The sequence below is a fragment of the Triturus cristatus genome, chromosome 4_1, assembly GCF_964204655.1.
Source record: "Triturus cristatus chromosome 4_1, aTriCri1.1, whole genome shotgun sequence".
Lineage (NCBI taxonomy): Eukaryota > Metazoa > Chordata > Amphibia > Caudata > Salamandridae > Triturus > Triturus cristatus.
Window position 1 is genome coordinate 262,272,144 of NC_140585.1, and position 16,540 is coordinate 262,288,683.

Genomic DNA, 16,540 nt, shown 5'->3' on the forward strand with positions numbered 1-16,540 from the left:
TTTCCTTTAAGGAAAACAGGCTGCATTTAAAAAAAACATAAAAGCTGCTTTATTTAAAAGCAGTCCCAGACATGGTGGTCTGTTGAGCCCAGCAGGCCACCATCCCTAGTAAGGCCTGTCATTCCCAATGGGCTCGCAAATTGCGGGTGGCTCATTAATATTCATGAGCCCCGCAATTTGCGACCCCATTGGGAATCGCAAACAGTGTTAAACACACATTCTTGTACATGCCAAATAGCGCCTCGCAAATTATGAGTCACAAATGTGGCTCAATTTGCGATGCGCTATTTGGCAGGTTGTACATCTGGCCCAAAGTGTCCATAATTCAATACAAATAAACCAGAGTCAGGGAAAGAAAAAATTGAACCTTATTAACTCTGAAACGAAAGTGAAAAACAAGAACACCTTATGATTGAGAACCAACCAAGCTGTCCTTTCCATTGTCTTCAGCAGAAAAATGGCAAACCTAACAATTGTCTACCAATTGTCCATCCCCAACCTTTGACTGCTAATACTAGGTAGTAAGTAACTCTCTATAGTAATATATTGGAGGGTCTGAAATGGCTGAATGATTGGGACGTTACAAAGCCTCCAACATAAATAAATAACAATAAGAATAACAGAGAGTCTTTGAAGCTAGATGTTTAATTGTTAATAATTATTTATTATTTTGTTACTTATAGAGCGCACATGCCCTGGCGGGCACCTGCGCACTGTACAATCCAATACAAAGTACAGTAAATACAGCAGTTAAGAAATTGTACGAAAGGAACAAAATATAATACAGAGGAGATTACAATAATGTAAAATACAGCAGCTATTAAAACTATCTTTCCAATAATTGATCTAGGGATACAAGGAAAGTGATGAGAGATTGGTCTATTCCTGATGCAGATGGAATCCCAGATTCAGGTGCTGCCTGATTCTCTAAAGGATTGGTCCAACTAGGACCTAAGGGGCAGTGTGTCACCTCTGACAAGTCCTCATCCGAAAGGGTGAATAGCTTTCTGTGAGGGGGAATGGTGTGGTGAGTAATGAGCATGTGTGAGTAAATAGCAACATGCAAAGATTCCAACCACTGTGGAGACATATGCAAGGACGCTCTATTGTTTGGGCCAATTAGGAAGGGAATTAAGGGTGAATGGGGAAGAACTTTGAACAGTAATATGGATAATAATATGTATTCGTTGAGAACTAGAGTCACCGTTGAGAATAGTGAAGGGACACGCAAGGAATGTTTGGACCAGCAGAGTGAGGGGGTGCCACTTATGAAAAGTGTAAAGCAATGACAAGTGGAAATAAGGGAAACCTGTGGTGTGTCTAAGCCTGTGCTTGTGCAGAACTTAAGGGGCATATTTACAAGTTAAGTGACGAGCGTGGCGTTAGCCTCCTTGGCTTAATGTCACGCTCCGTCACTTTAGAAACGCAGGGCTGCACCATATTCAGTAGAATATGGTGCAGCCCTGCGTTTCCCCCTGCACTGGTGCTGAATTTAGCTGCCTATCATCAACGCAGGCACCCTAGTGCAAGGGGGCCTGCACTGCAGGGGAAGATTGTTTATGTGCAGGAAGGTGTCCTTTCCTGCACATTAAAAATCTTTAAATGCTGTTTTGTAACTTCTATGTATGCTGCTCAATGCAGCACACATAGAAGTTGCAAAACATCATTTTTTTAAAGATTGTTTATGTGCAGGAAGGGTCACCTTCCTGCACATAAACAATGGCATTTTGCTATTTCTATGTGAGCTGCACAACGCAGCCCACATGAAAACAGCAAAAACTAGGAGAAAATAAACATTTCTCCTAGTTGAGACCTGTTAAGACCAGGTTTTCCCTGGTCTTAATTTTGGCACTGCCTCCTATTTACGCTGCCCTTGAAAATAGGAGGCAGCGTCAAAACAAATGGGGGTTGCGGTGTATTACCCACAGCAACACCCATTGCCCTCCTCTTTCACACTATGTGTAGTGTCAAAGGGTACCTTATTTACAAAGCAGCGTTAAGCCTCGTTAAGTGGCTTAACGCTGCCTCGTAAATAGGACAAAGCCCCTAACGGCACCACAACGCCCTGAAAAGTGACGTTGTGGTGGCGATAGGGGCTTGTATATATGCCCCTTAGAGTCACTGATAAAGCATTAGAGGGAATTATGAGTTGTATTAAGGGGTACTTGTGAACTTTTTCAACCAATGATGAATGGAAAAGGGGACACACATGAAGGGTTTGTGTCTGTGGTTAGGATCAACCTAGACTTCACAAGAAGGGTCTTGGGCTAAGAATGAGTTAAATGTTGATGCTCTTATGAAGAGTGGATGCCAATGCTGATTTGTAGACCTTTGAGTGTGTGATAGCCAACAATAAGATGCCATGGGGAGTTCACGAGTGAGTCAATGCTGAAGTTAGCCCGCGGTCTCTAGCAAAGACTGTGGACCAAGGATGTGGACAAGGGTAGCTTCTTCTAAAGACTGCCCGTCAAAGCATATGGACAACAAGACAAAAGCAACAGCTTTTTCCAACAGCTGTTACTAAAAGGAACATTTGTGAAGGGTCTTGGCTACTGATGAAGAGGCCAAAATCCTTGCTGTGAAGTTTGTGAGACCACTGTCTGTATCATGCCTCATTCGTGAAAAAACTTATGGAGAACGTTTGTGTTCAAACATTTATGAATGATAGGTTTGGAGAAAACATTCTAGCAGACACGCGTGGACCAACTGTCTCAGATTAGTGCTAGCGCAAGACAAACACATGCAACAAATGTTCTCAGCCTCACAATATTTAGTTTCAACTGAAGATACACAAATTAAAATTTTCCATATGTTCATTTTCTCGACACAGCGTAAACGACTTCTAATTCGAGTAAACATATTACTTAAAATGTCTAACAGGGTTCACGGTTTATACATATTAAAATCATTAGAGTAAAAAAGAGATTTTTTTTTGGTCTTGCTATTCTATCTTTGCCCTATAAATATCTCAAGATATATTCCTATGCAGAAACACAATGGTTAGGTGGCCCAGCGCTCCGGACCGGGTCCTTCCTCTTGACATGCGCGTTCTCGCCACTCTCTTCTCTAATCCAGCATCTTCTCTGCTTTTCTGCCTTCTTTCTTCTTTCTTTTAGATTCTGAAAAACCAATTAAACATACTTGTTAATCTATTTATGTCTCTACTTTTAGAAAATCACTTTTATTAATTAGAACTGCATCAAACAGACAGTTGTACAATAATGAACTGCGGCAGGTGGTATTTACTTTAAGACAAAAAGTCAACGAATAGGTGGCACCTTACAAGATCCCTGCTCATATATGTCTCTTTTCATAATCTAAGACTATGGAGACATCCTCCTGCTGCCATACATTGCGCAAGCTCCACAGAATCTTCAGATGGATGACAACCAACACCAGAAAGACAGTCACTCAGGCCGTCATCACCAGCTGCCTTGACTACAGTAACACCCTCTACACCGTCATTTCCACCCAGCTCCTCAGAAGACTCCATACCATACAGAACTGCAGCAGGTGGTATTTACTTTAAGACAAAAAATCAAGGAACAGATGGCACTAAACAAGATCCCTGCTCATATATGGATGCCTTCATAACCTAAGAATATGGAGACCAGACAATGATGATATGTCTCTATGTAGTGCCCTTCTACATCACTGACGCACATAAACTTAGCTCCAAGTCCGCAGCAACATGGCAGGGACACCCCTCCAGCTCTCACAATTGAAATCCAAAGCTTCATACATTGGTTACACTATAAATGGCTCTACCAACCATGCATGGCAAACTGGGTAGCCTCCCACCCTACCACCAATAAAACCCTTTGGGTCAGACTATAGTAAGTAGTACTGTACAGGTTTTACAACAAAATACAATATGATAAGGTGAAGGAATGTATGATCATAAAGCCTGTAACACACTCGACCCTCCTGAGCAGCACCATTGGTGTGCACTGGTTTTGAAGCAGAGAGAAGCTTGAAATGCCTTTGTGCGCATGTGTGTTTGTGATTGTGCCTGTTTGTCTGATCCGTACCTGATTGTACTGGAAAAAAGTTTTCACTACTGCTGCTGGTGCTTGAAATGATTTGATTGTCTTATAGAATCTTACAGTTCTAATGTACCTGAGATATGCCTTTAACATAAGATTGCACTGTTACTGTTTGCATTGCCCTCCATGTGAGGTAAACATGCACTGTTGTTGAAATATTGCACTTGCTTTGCGGGCCAGGGAAGCCTGCACTGTAACTGTTTGCATTGCCTTATGAGTGAAGGAAACATGCACTGCTGTTGTTATACTGAGCATGCTATGTGTAAGAAATTGGATTGTTGGTTGACTGGGGTGTGAGCCCTGGTCAAGCAGCAACCACAATTCTTGTCAGGGTGAGGCACAAGCCAACACTAAATTAACTTGTGTACAACTCTCTGGTAAGTTGGCACAGAGCAGTCAAGCTTACCTTACAGACAAAGTGTAAAGTATTTGTGTAACACTTTAAACATTAATACAGTGAAAACACCACATAAAAATGAACCAATACCAGGTTAGACAAATAGAACTTGTTTTAATGAATAAAGAAGACTAAAACAACAAAATCCAATCAGTAGAACCAGAGATGTTCAAGTTTAAAGATTTTAATGAAAGTAGCACCAAAAAGCACAAAGCGCCAACTGTGGATATCTGGTTGCACCAGACCAGGCCAAAGTCACAAGCTTAGGCTGACTGCAATGGAGCACGGGCCAACTACCCGGACCCAATTAGGCCCACTTAACAAAGAACCTTAAATCCTGGTTTGCAGAGCGTTGCAAGGATCAGCAGCAATGATTTGTCATGCAGCTGAAGCGATGCATCAGTTCCTAGATGTGGCGAGACTGCAGTGCGAGGTCCTGCATTGTTGTCAAGGATCCCGTCAATGAGGGCTTGCAAAGGAGAGTCCAGCATCAAGGATGTGCCACACAGTACAGGCAATGCGTAAGTTCCAAGGAGCTGAGGGATTTCGATGCAGAGTCTGGCGTCATTGTCAAGGCTGCCATCGACTAGGGATGTGAGGGCCTGCACCAAATATGCATCATGCAGTGGTGGTTCCAGTGCCATGTGATGCGAGTGTTTGCAACAGGTACAATACACGCAGTAGCGGCTATGCGCCAGTTATGCTCAGGTTTGCGCTGCGCAGCAGAGGAGATGTCTCATTTCTGCTGGATCCACAGAGGTTGGCAGAGCACCTTAAGCCCGATTCCAAGGGTACAGGAGTGGGGCGGCCCCACTTGGAAGGGTAAATTCACACATGGCAGATTCCAGGTGCAGATGCAAGGTTGTTGGAATCATGTTGTGTCCCTAAAGCTTCAGATCAGGATGCCAGTCAACTAGGCCTTGGAGTCACTCTGGGGTTCTGGGTACAAGAGATGCAGGTCCAGTCCTTCTCACCCAGGCAAGAGTGCAGCAGGTCAGCTCAGCAGGGCAGTCCTTCAGAGCAGCAGCACAGCAGTCCTTTCAGCAGCACAGCAGTCCTTCTTCCTGGCAGAGAATCCACAGGTCCATAAATGTACGAAAAGTTGGTGTCTGAGGTCCAGTATTTATACCCATTGTGCCTTTGAAGTGGGGAGAAGCTACGAGACAGTCCTTTGAAGTGCACAGGTGCCCTGCATTCCTGGCCATAGCTCCAGATTGACTTCAGGGAGTATGCAGACCTAATCAAGTGTAGGTATGGCTGGGCCCAGCAACTCCCGCCCATCCTGCCAATGATGTCCCACTTAGGCACACCTAAGCTTCCTATTGTGTATGGCTATCTAGGAGGAATGCATAAAGCCCAACTGTCTACTGCTCCCTGTCATGTGTCCCAGAGACAGATTGCAGGCACCAAATGGCTAAGGGCAGAAAATGCCAACTTTCTAAAAGTAGCATTTTAAAAATTGTAATTTAAAATCCAACTTCACCATATGTTAGGATTTTTCATTAGAATTCCAATGTGCCAAACATGAACTGGTGACCTGCTCCTATTTGGAAATTACAGCTTATCAAATGTAGTAAGGTAGCTCCAATGCCATCTATAATAGAAGTGGCAGTATTGAAAAACAAAGTTAAGGCTTTTTCACTCCAAGGACATGTAAAACTTAAAAGTACATGTCCTACTCTTTAAATACATTGCACCCTGCCCTCAGGGCTGTCCAGGCCCTACCCTAGGGATGATATATATGTATTCAAAAGGAAGATTTGGGCCAGGAAAAGGGTTACTTTGCCAGGTTTAAATGGCAGTTTAAAACTGCACACACACAAACAGGCTGCAATGGCAGGCCTGAGGCATGTTAAAAGTACTACTTAAGTGGGTGGTATAATCAGTGCAGCAAGCCCACCAGTAGCATTTAATTTACAGGCCCTGGGCACAGGTTGTGCCACTTTACTAGAGACTTTGATGGCCAATCAAATATGGCAATTGGGTAGCCAATTCTCCCACGTTTTAGGGAGAGAGCACAAGCACTTTAGCACTGGTTAGCAGTGGTAAAGTGTGCAGATACCTAAAGCCAGCAAAATCGAAGTAAGCAAACAGGAGGGTTGCAGGCAAAAAGTTTGGGGGTAAAAGTACATCAAGGATGCCAGATCTAATACTCTGCATTCCACGGAAACTTGCACTGTTACTGTGCGCATTGCTCTCTTTGTGAGAGAAACATGCACTGATGTTGTAATACCGCAGTTGCTCTATGTGCCAGGGAAGCTTGCACTGTTACTGTTTGCATTGCCCTCTGTGTATGAGGAACATGCACTGCTGCTATTATCCTGCACTTGCTCTGCGTGCCAGGGAAGCTTGCGTTGTTACTGTTTGTATTTCCCGCTGTGTGAGGGAAGCATGCACTGCTGCTGTTACACTGCACTTGGTTACGTGCCAGGGAAGCTTGCACCGTTACTATTTGCATTGCCATATGTGTGAGGGAAACATGCACTGCTATCAGTGGTGTAGCTTCGAGGGGAAGGAGGATTGGGGTGTAACACCTCGCCCCCAAATAAAGGCATTCTTGGCTTCAAAGTAGGGTCTAGGGGCTCTTAGTCAGGTCTCCTATGACTGTTGGTTTTTGTCAGCGTTCTCGATTAACTAAAAGGTTTAAACTTGTTTTTTTTATTATCAGCACCTTAGACAGGGTCCCACCTAATGCAAATCAATATTGAACCAGTTTCTCATGGGAACAATGTATCCCAAACCTTGGTCCTCTCTCCACCCTTCTGAATACTTTTTTTAAATGGGAAATTTACACCCCCCCCAAATCTTACTGACTAAGCTACGTCCCTGGTTGTAATACTGCATTTGTTCTGCGTGCCAAGGAAGCTTGTACTGTTACTGTTGACATTGCCCTGTGTTTAAGGGGAACATACATTGCTGTTGTACTTCTGCACTTGCTCTGTGTGAAGCTTGGATGCTGGGATGCTCGGTGTGCCAGGGAAGCTTGCACTACTGTCGCTCATGCAGCATCTGTTCTTTGTTGAAAAAGGATCATATGCCTCTAAAGCTGGTACTGTACCAGCTTTTTCTGTAAAAGTGCACTGATGATCCTCGTGCTGCAGTTGAACTATGTGTGTAAGGGAAACATGCACTGTTGCAACTGTCCACATGTAAGGCAGTTGTGCATCCTCCATGCTCATACTACACCTTTTTTGCTGTGTGTAAGAGAAGCTTCAACTGCCTGCTGTGGTTCACACTCATAGATCATGCCAGATTCAGTGTGAGAAGCATCCAGAGAAGAGGTGTAGAGAGGGTAACAGCTACAGTACAAGATCTCCGAATACTTCAATATTATTGAATCTTGTACTCGTGTTGCCTGCACTTTGCTTGTTTTGTGCATGTGATGGAAGCTTGCACTGCTGCTGCTCATGCTTCACCATCTTGTTCCCACGTTGCCCGCACTTCACTTGTTCTATGCACGTGATGGAAGTTTGCACTGCTGCTGCTCATGCTTCACCATCTTGTACCTATGTTGCTCACACTTCACTTGTTCTATGCACGTGATGGAAGTTTGCACTGCTGCTGCTCATGCTTCACCATCTTACACTTATGTTGCTCACACTTCACTTGCTCTATACGTGTGATGGAAGCTTGCACTGCTGCTGCTCCGGCTTCACTTGAAATGTTGGTGGATCAGCCGAAATCTGATGTCTCATTCCACAGACAAACCTCACAGCCCCCCACTCTAGATGTCAACACAAGACTTAACATTTATTGCAGGAGTACCCAGTGTCAGAAACAGAATGACACACAGTGGTGTGCTGTTTTATTGCACTGCAGAAATTGAAGCATAAGCGTAAGCTCATTCGTTAAATATGGAAATATACAAGCTGCATCTGTTTTTCACTGCCCAAATATAATTTTAAAAAATAAAATGAGAGCAAATACACATAAAAATGTAAAGAAAATATATATCGGCTACAGAACATGCACATACCCTAAAGAAGTTAAATCAGTAATGTGGAAGTCACCGATGAAAATGCCCCTTAGAGGGAAATGCCCTTCCATGAGTGGATTTTCCTAGAATGGAGTTCTAAAAGATTGGATGCAAGATTTATGACGGTCGCAGTGAAAAAGGAATGACTCCTGTGGAATTGGGCCAGTCTTCCACAGGACTTTATATCCGTCTTCTCTTGGCCCGGTATGGACTTATGGATTCTGGTGATACATGCCTGACTTTAGGATGGAAATTAATCAGAGCAATTTTAATTCTTCCTAGAATGGGCCAATCGATTCTGGCTGAACGCCTTTGCTGTCTCTCATTTTTGCCCTAGAGGAGTGGGCGCTCAGACAGGCCCTAGGGACAGTTTGATGATCCTATTACCTCTGAAAGGCACTTTAGAAAAGAAAATGTAAATGAAGCATTAGGTAGCAGGAGCGTTTTAAATCACCTGACCACCAGCTTGTGATACTGGCATCCGTCCTCACTGTGAACCATTGCAATATTATTATTATTATTAATCATATGTAAAGCACAAAGTTCACCTGGAAGGCATCTTGGCGCTATCAGCGATCATCAGTAAGACCAAGGCTACGGCTAAAGGGGGGATGATTAATATTATTCTGTTGTCAGAGATGGACTCCAGCCTGATTTATTAAGGAAAGAGACAGGTTTTTAGGCTCTTCCTAAAGCTAAGTAAATTTCCATTTGCTCTTAGGGAGATGGGCAGCTTATTCCTAAATTGTGCTGCCTTGACTTGAAAGGCTCCCTCTCCTACCCTAGTTTTTTCCAACCTGGGTACACAAGCAAGATGAGCTGAAGACGATCTCATCGATCAACAATCAGTGGGTACTTGAGAGACGATAGTAAGACAGGTGGCGCGGACCCCAACGGGTCACCTCCATGTTGGAAAGGTGGCTTGCTGTGTTAAGGACTTTAGAAGTTTCAAGAGACCTGGACACTTTGACCCTGCCACAACTTGACATCCCAGACATTGCCTTCAATACATGCATGCACACACTACCACGCCTATTGTGATGAGTGATTGGTCCACAATGAACAGTATTACAAAGCAGTTCATCCTCCTCCTGCTGCACTTGTTTGTCTAGAAGACCAGGCTGATAGGGCTAGTCTGTTAGTGCAGTACTGCAAAGAAGACTGTTTTTTCCACGTGGCATCCTTGGTTAACCTTCTGTAGCGCTGTTTGAGTGGCAAGCAGTGGCGTAGCTAGGTTGCCATGGCCCTGGTGCAATCAAAGTACCTGCCACTGGGCCCCCTCACTAGGGTGTTGTCGCAGTCTGTCAGCTTCCCCTTGACACTCCTCAACCTCCTTCAACAGTCTCCATCTGTCATATCACAACTGACCATTCTCACTATTGTATGTCCACTCTATGCACTGCATTTCTGCCACTCAAAGCCATAATCCTAAACAGAATTACGGAATTCAATATGCTTGGCTCTTGTAAAGGGCATGCACACAGATGTAACATGCAGCGACCCCAAGGGCGCACTGCTGCCCTCACATGGGCACACCTCATGCTGCACTCAAACAGGCACGGCTTTCAAACTGGCACCCACTTACACTGTGTTCACAAAAGATAATGTTAATTCTGCATTGCCACTGGCACATCCATCACATCGCACTCACAAAACATGGTGACTATCCTGCACCGACACAACCACACTGCTCACACGCGGATCCACCGTTCACTAGGAAGGGGCAGATTTGGACAGGTGGTGGCACAGGAGACACAGGTAGAGTGCGTGGGGCATCGGTCCACTAGCGTAATTCAAAGCTCTTGAAGTAAGCTACACTGAAGCCTGGTTGTCCATTGGGGTCATCTAATCCTCCATAAGCCACACTTGGATCAGCACCGTAGACGGTGTGTCTGATCTCTGCGGACTTTTGAGGGAAGAGTCTTTGCATCAAAAAAGGCTAACTTGCCATCTAAAAGCAATGCAGTGAATTTCCGTGTAGTACAAAAATATGCTAGAATAAATAAGGAAATACATTGAGAAAAAAAAATGATAACTAAACGAGGGAGGCATGTACATCAATAAACACATTAAAAAATAAGGCTTTGCAGTGGTCTGGCGTCTTGGAGCAGTAAAAATGATAGAGTGTGCAGAATACCGTTTCAAGCTGATGGCATGGTCTTGAAGCTCACAGCAGTGATGCCTGGCGCACTGCATAGGAAAGTTAAGGTCTGGCAGCAATGGCTACTCATTACTCGATTAGCACTAGTCTGCAGTTGCTGGTGAGCAGCTGGGGATGAACTAAAGGAAATACCTCATGAGGTTGGACTCCGCTGGATGCAGAGTAACAGAATAAGCAAGCAAACGTCTGTTACTCAGACTACCTGACATTCCAAAGACCAGCGGTTGTCCACTTGACAGAACCAGAAATCTTCAACAAAGCCAATGGCTGAAGATGGCTGATCCACTGCCCAATTAAATGTATGCTGTTGTCAAGGGTTGAACGAAAATTTGAATCGCACTCTGATGAATAACTGAAGTGGGCTTATCCAAAGCTCATTTTCTCTAAACAAGATTATCTATTATTTTTGAGAAAACGGCTGGTGAGACAGCTAAAACAGTCTTGTGGTCAGTCCTAAATAACACAGAGATAGGCAGAGCACAGGGAGCAGGATCTCAACAGGTCCTTAGCTCACATGCATAAGACACACAACACTGGTCAAGAGCAACACAATCTTCCCTGAAAGACATGGAACAAGTGTGGTACTGCAGGGCCAGTGCAAGCTTCCTTTATAGACATGGACCAGGGATGGTACTGTAGCTCCAGCCTCTCCATGATTCCTTCAAATACATGCAAGAGTTTAAGTTTTCATCAAAGACATGGAACAACTGTTGTACTGCAGTGCCAGCCTGTCTAAACTTGCTTTAAACTATGGAATAAGTGTGCTATTGAAGGACCAGTCCGTGAAAGCTTCATTGAAAGACACTGCAGGGCCAATGCAAGCTTCATTCAAAGAAATGGAAAAAGTGTGGCACTGCAGGGCCATTGCAAGCTTTCTTTAAAGACATGGAAGAAGTGTGGTACTCTAAGGCCAGCTTAGCTTCCTTCAATGACATGGAAAAACGAAAGTACTTCAGTGCCAGTCAGGGCATGCTTCCGTCAAAGTCATGGAAAAAGTGTGTTACTGCAATTCCAGCCTGTGCAAGCTTCCTTCAAAGACTTGGAACAAGTGTGGTACTGAAGTGGCAGTCTGTTCAAGCTTCCGTCAAAGACAAGGATCAAGTGTGGGACTGCACGGCCAGTGCAAGTTTCCTTTAAAGAGACGGAACAGGTATGTTACTGCAGAACTAGTCAGTGAGAGCTTCCCTCAAAGACATGGAACAAGTGTGGCACTGCAGGTCAAGTGCAAGCTTCCTTCAACAACATGGAACAAGTGTGGTACTGAAGTGCCAGTGCAAGTTTGCCTCAAAGTCATGGAACAAGTGTGGTACTGCAGGGCTAGTTAGTGCAAGCTTCCTTCAAATACATGCAACAGTTGTGGCACCTCATGGCCAACCAGTGCAATCTTCCTCCAAAGACATAGAACAAGTCTGGTACTGCAGGGCCAGCCAGTGCAAGTTCCTTTCGAAGACATGGAACATGTGTGGTATTGCCAGGACGGTGCAAGCTTCCTTCAAAGACATGGAATGAGTGTGGCACTGGACAGCACCATTTAACACCTCTCTCAGATGCAACGAACAAGCAACATTTTAAATATATTACAAGTGTAAGCAAGAGCACTGGTGTTAATCAGTTCAAGCTTGACTTATCCGCATAGGAAAATATCCACACACAAAACAGGTACAGCACCATGCAAGAGTGCACGCTTACCTCACACCCATAGAACATATACCGATCTGTTCAGAAACATTGCAAGCTTCCCTTTCATGCACAGAACATGGACAGAATCTGTAGCAGCAGTCCAAACCTGTGTGCAAACACACACAGTGTGCAGCATTTGGCAGCAGTGTAAGTTCCCATTGCACGCAGCACAGGTGCAAGAGGGTCATCAGAGGTGCAAGCTAAGGTATCCTCACTTAAAAAACAGGTGTGACAATGGTGGCAGCATCTAAGCCTATTTCAGGTGCCGCATATACAGAGTAAAGTACTGAGGTGGGTGAGCTGCTGAAGGCCAGAGGCAGATGCTAGGCTCTGGTTCAGCTTGAGCTCCTCCTGAGCCATCGCACCCAAAATGAGCTGAGCTCTTCCTTCTACCCGCGCTCTAACCTTAAGCACTAAGAATGAAAGACAAAGCACTACACTTTGATGTCAAAATACGAACTAGAAGAGGATACCAATTTAGTGGCTGGATTACATAATATGAGAAAAAAATGGGATCCTGGCTTGGCCACTTGACCAATTTGTGGGAATTATTTTATTTTATCTGCCTCCTATATGTTATTACATATAGGAAAACCTTGGAATATGTGGGGATGTGTTGTTTACTAAAATCTCTCTTGTGTTTGACTTAATGGACTAAAATGTTGCTCCATGTAAACTAAGAAAATAGCCCATATATAGAGTGCACATGACAACTTTCTTGCCTCTTAATCCAATGATAGCATTGCTGTCGGAGTATGGAGTATGGGCATGAATGTTTCTAAGTTCATGCTTAGTAACTATCACTTTTAATAAATGCCTCTCAATCTAGTACTTTAACACATGTCAAAGAAATGTATATTTTTTTAATTTGAAGACATATTTGTACATATTATTTGTTGCATGATTTCCATGCAAAATTTTCTTGTGGCCCAGCTCGGTCCTGAACTCTTAGAGCCAAGACAGATCCTTAACTCTGCTCTCTCTTTTAATTTGTTGGCTCATCTACCTCTACAACAGTATTGTGTATAACAGTTACTTGAGTTCCACCTCTCTCAGTATCTCGCTCTGAGGAACAACATCTTGTTTTCTGAGATTCTGGATGGTTTTCAAGGGTCTCAGAAGGATAACTGTTCCTACTTATGGTTTTATTAAGCAAGAATTGAGCATTGGTGACTCCAAGAAGTTGTTTAAAGTTACCTGTGTATTTTATTAGCATAAACTGAAACAAACAACGCTCACATCATTCATGTTCTTAGTTCCAGGACTCTGTACTAAGTACATCTATTTTCTTTTATGAACTGCCATTGTCTGCCCCCTACCCATAAGGTAAACATTAAGATTACTGTGACGGTCTTGTCTTTATGAGCCCCCCAGAAGCATCAGCATAATGTCAACTTTGATTTCTGCTGGTGTCAGGCAGCCAGGTTGAATAGCGCACTCTGCATTTACCAAAGTGAGCATGTGCACCACTCAGCCATTGAGTGTGCGCAATGAGGCCATCGCGGTGCCCCAACAGCTGCTTCAGTAGATTCTGCTGCTCGGAGTCTGATTCCTGCAGGTGCAGAATTCAGAGGGAGCTAACAACAAGCTCCCAATGCTGTAAGAGCTCCTGCGGCCCTAGTAGGCTGTGGTACTGGCATAATTTTCAAACTGGTGGTGCTGTCATCACTGTTACAGCACTGAACTCATAGGGATTCTTAAAACTCCAAACAGGATCGAAACAGGACTGAAAATAAGTCCAGGCACCAAAATTAAAATGGCCTCCACTAGAAAAAAATGGTCCACGTTTGCTAATTGGGACAGTTTTGAACATGTAAAGACATGCTGTCAAGTGTTTTGAAATGTATGAAAGACTCAATGGATTTGAGCTTGCTACAGACAATGTTTGTTTTAATATCAGTGAAATCCACAGAAAAATTGGCCCAGCAGACCATAAACCAGGCCCACAAACAGCCCACAACCTGACTTATCAGACAAGCTCTTCGGGCACTGCCTGATTGCCTTATAGACCTGTCCAACCCTGAATCCTAGCATCACACGAACGATAAGTATCACAAATGAGCCACGCGCATTGATCAGCAGAGTGGTGAGGGAGTAGAATGTATCTGGAATCGCATTAAGGCATACACGGTCTCACATATCTTACTAAGGCATGATGTGGTAGCACTTTGTCATTTTCAGAAAGCACATTTCCTATTGAAATGACAACTAAATGTGCACAGGTATACAATTGTACTCACAAAACCATGTTGCCCATAACCAATAACATTTGGAAGTGGGTTACAGGAAATATTCGTCATTTGCGCATCACCAAGTAAAATGTCTTGATTTGTTTGAGTCTGTTAAAATCTTTGTTCCCATTACACTTTAGAATTAGGGATAAGTACTTCAATAGTGCTTTCGTGTTTATTTATTTTGAATTATTTGTACAGTTCATTTATAGGTATTTACATTTTGTTGTGTGTTCGAAGAAAACAAGATCCTACTGCCTTCCCTTTCACACGAGCAGGATATTCACATAGTTCATTTTCCAAAAACCTAACGCTTTGCAGTAAGCAAAAGAAAAGTAAACACCAGTCTCCAGGTTAAAAGAATAATCAGCAAATTATCAGACTAGACTGAGATTTCACCTCTGGAATTTCAATGCACAGCTAATGTGACAAGATGAAAACAAAATGCAAAGTCATCTTTAGTGCTTGTTCACCTTTAGCTATTTAGCTGCTCTCTCAGGGCTCAGGGGGCTGTTGTAGATGCCCCCCTCTCAACTTTGAGCCCTGGTGCTGGGGCTGTTGTAGTTGGCACCTCCCACCTCTGGGCCCCCGTGCTGGGGCTGTTGTAGTTTGGCCCCCTCACACCACTGGGCCCCTGTCAGAGGCTGTTGTAGTTGAACCCCTCCCACCTCTGGGCCTCGGTGCTGTTGTAGTTGGGTCCCCTCCCACCTCTGGGCCCCGGTGCTGGAGCTGTTGTACTTGGCCCCCCTCCTACTTCTGGGCCCTGGGGCTGTTGTAGTTGCACCCCCTCCCACCTCTGGGCCCCACTGCTGGGGCTGTTGTAGCTGGGCCCCCTCCTGACTCTGGGCCCCGGTGCTGGGGCTGTTGTAGTTGGGCCCCCTCCCACCTCTGTACCCCGGTGCTGGGGCTGTTGTAGTAGGGCCCCCTCCCGCCTCTGGGCCCCCGTGCTGGGGCTGTTAAAGTTGGGCCCACTCACACCTCTGTACCCCGGTGCTGGGGCTGTTGTAGTAGGGCCCCCTCCCGCCTCTGGGCCCCCGTGCTGGGGCTGTTAAAGTTGGGCCCACTCACACCTCTGGGCCCCGGTGCTGTTGTAGTTGGGTCCCCTCCCACCTTTGGGCCCCGGTGCTGGGGATGTTGTATTTTGGCCCCCTCCCGCCTCTGGGCCCCCGTGCTGGGGCTGTAGTAGTTAGCCCCCTCCCACCTCTGGGCCCCCGTGCTGGGGCTGTTGTAGTTAGCCCCCTCCCACCTCTGGGCCCCACTGCTGGGGCTGTTGTAGCTGGGCCCCCTCCCACCTCTCTGGGCTCAGGTGCATTGCACCAATCGCAGGAAGGCTATACTCTGTGAGATAGTGTACGTGAGGCAAGTGTCACAATTTAAAACAATACTGTCAAATGTATGAAGAACTACAAGGTCAAAACAAACTCTAAATGAAAAGAGAAGCCTCTGATAAAGAATATGCAGCGAATGCAAAGCTGGCTGAGAGGATGAATGTTTATCAATCATCAAAACCGGTCCAAGTCAAAGCAAAGGAGGAAGAGAACTGCTCTTTAAACAAGGCACCTGGTAACTGGATGAAAAATAGCAAAGTCACTTGGAATTATTGTCAACCCATGATATGTGTTTCAGACAGACAATGAATGTCAGATCTCTTGTGGTGGAGAAGACACCAAGTTGATGTGAGGGGTCAGGTTGTAGCAGTCTTGTAAGACACTGAACCAGACCAGACACCGGTGTGCTAATGGGCAATTCTCCAGGGAACGGTGAGCTGTAAACCAGCATTTTTTTTAAAAATCTCTTGAGACAAGTGTCAAACACCAGTGCAGAGGATCAACGTGAAGAAACATTTTTAAGATCTTTTTAAGTTGTTGGAAGTATTCAGATCTAAAGAGCACAGACCGCTGTTGCACGGGCTTACCTACAGCACTCATCTGTTAGGCTGTCTCCAATAACCGCAGGAAAAGATCCCCATGGCTAGGCGGGACTTCTTATAGGCAGTAACATCTGTATATAGAGGCTCTTTCTTCCTCTTCCGGGTTACAAGGCAGTTTG

General features: G+C 44.7%; 1 protein-coding gene across 1 annotated transcript in view; it reads right to left on the bottom strand.

Annotated features, from left to right (window-relative positions):
* Positions 1-643: 643 nt before the first annotated feature.
* PTN (pleiotrophin) overlaps positions 644-16,540 on the bottom strand; it is a 336,604-nt gene continuing 320,707 nt past the window's right edge. Inside the window, exon 5 of the mRNA XM_085652002.1 lies at positions 644-3,119. Within this exon, the coding sequence (XP_085508128.1) occupies positions 3,067-3,119 (53 nt within the window). The 3' untranslated portion in view covers positions 644-3,066. The remainder of the gene's footprint in view (positions 3,120-16,540) is intronic.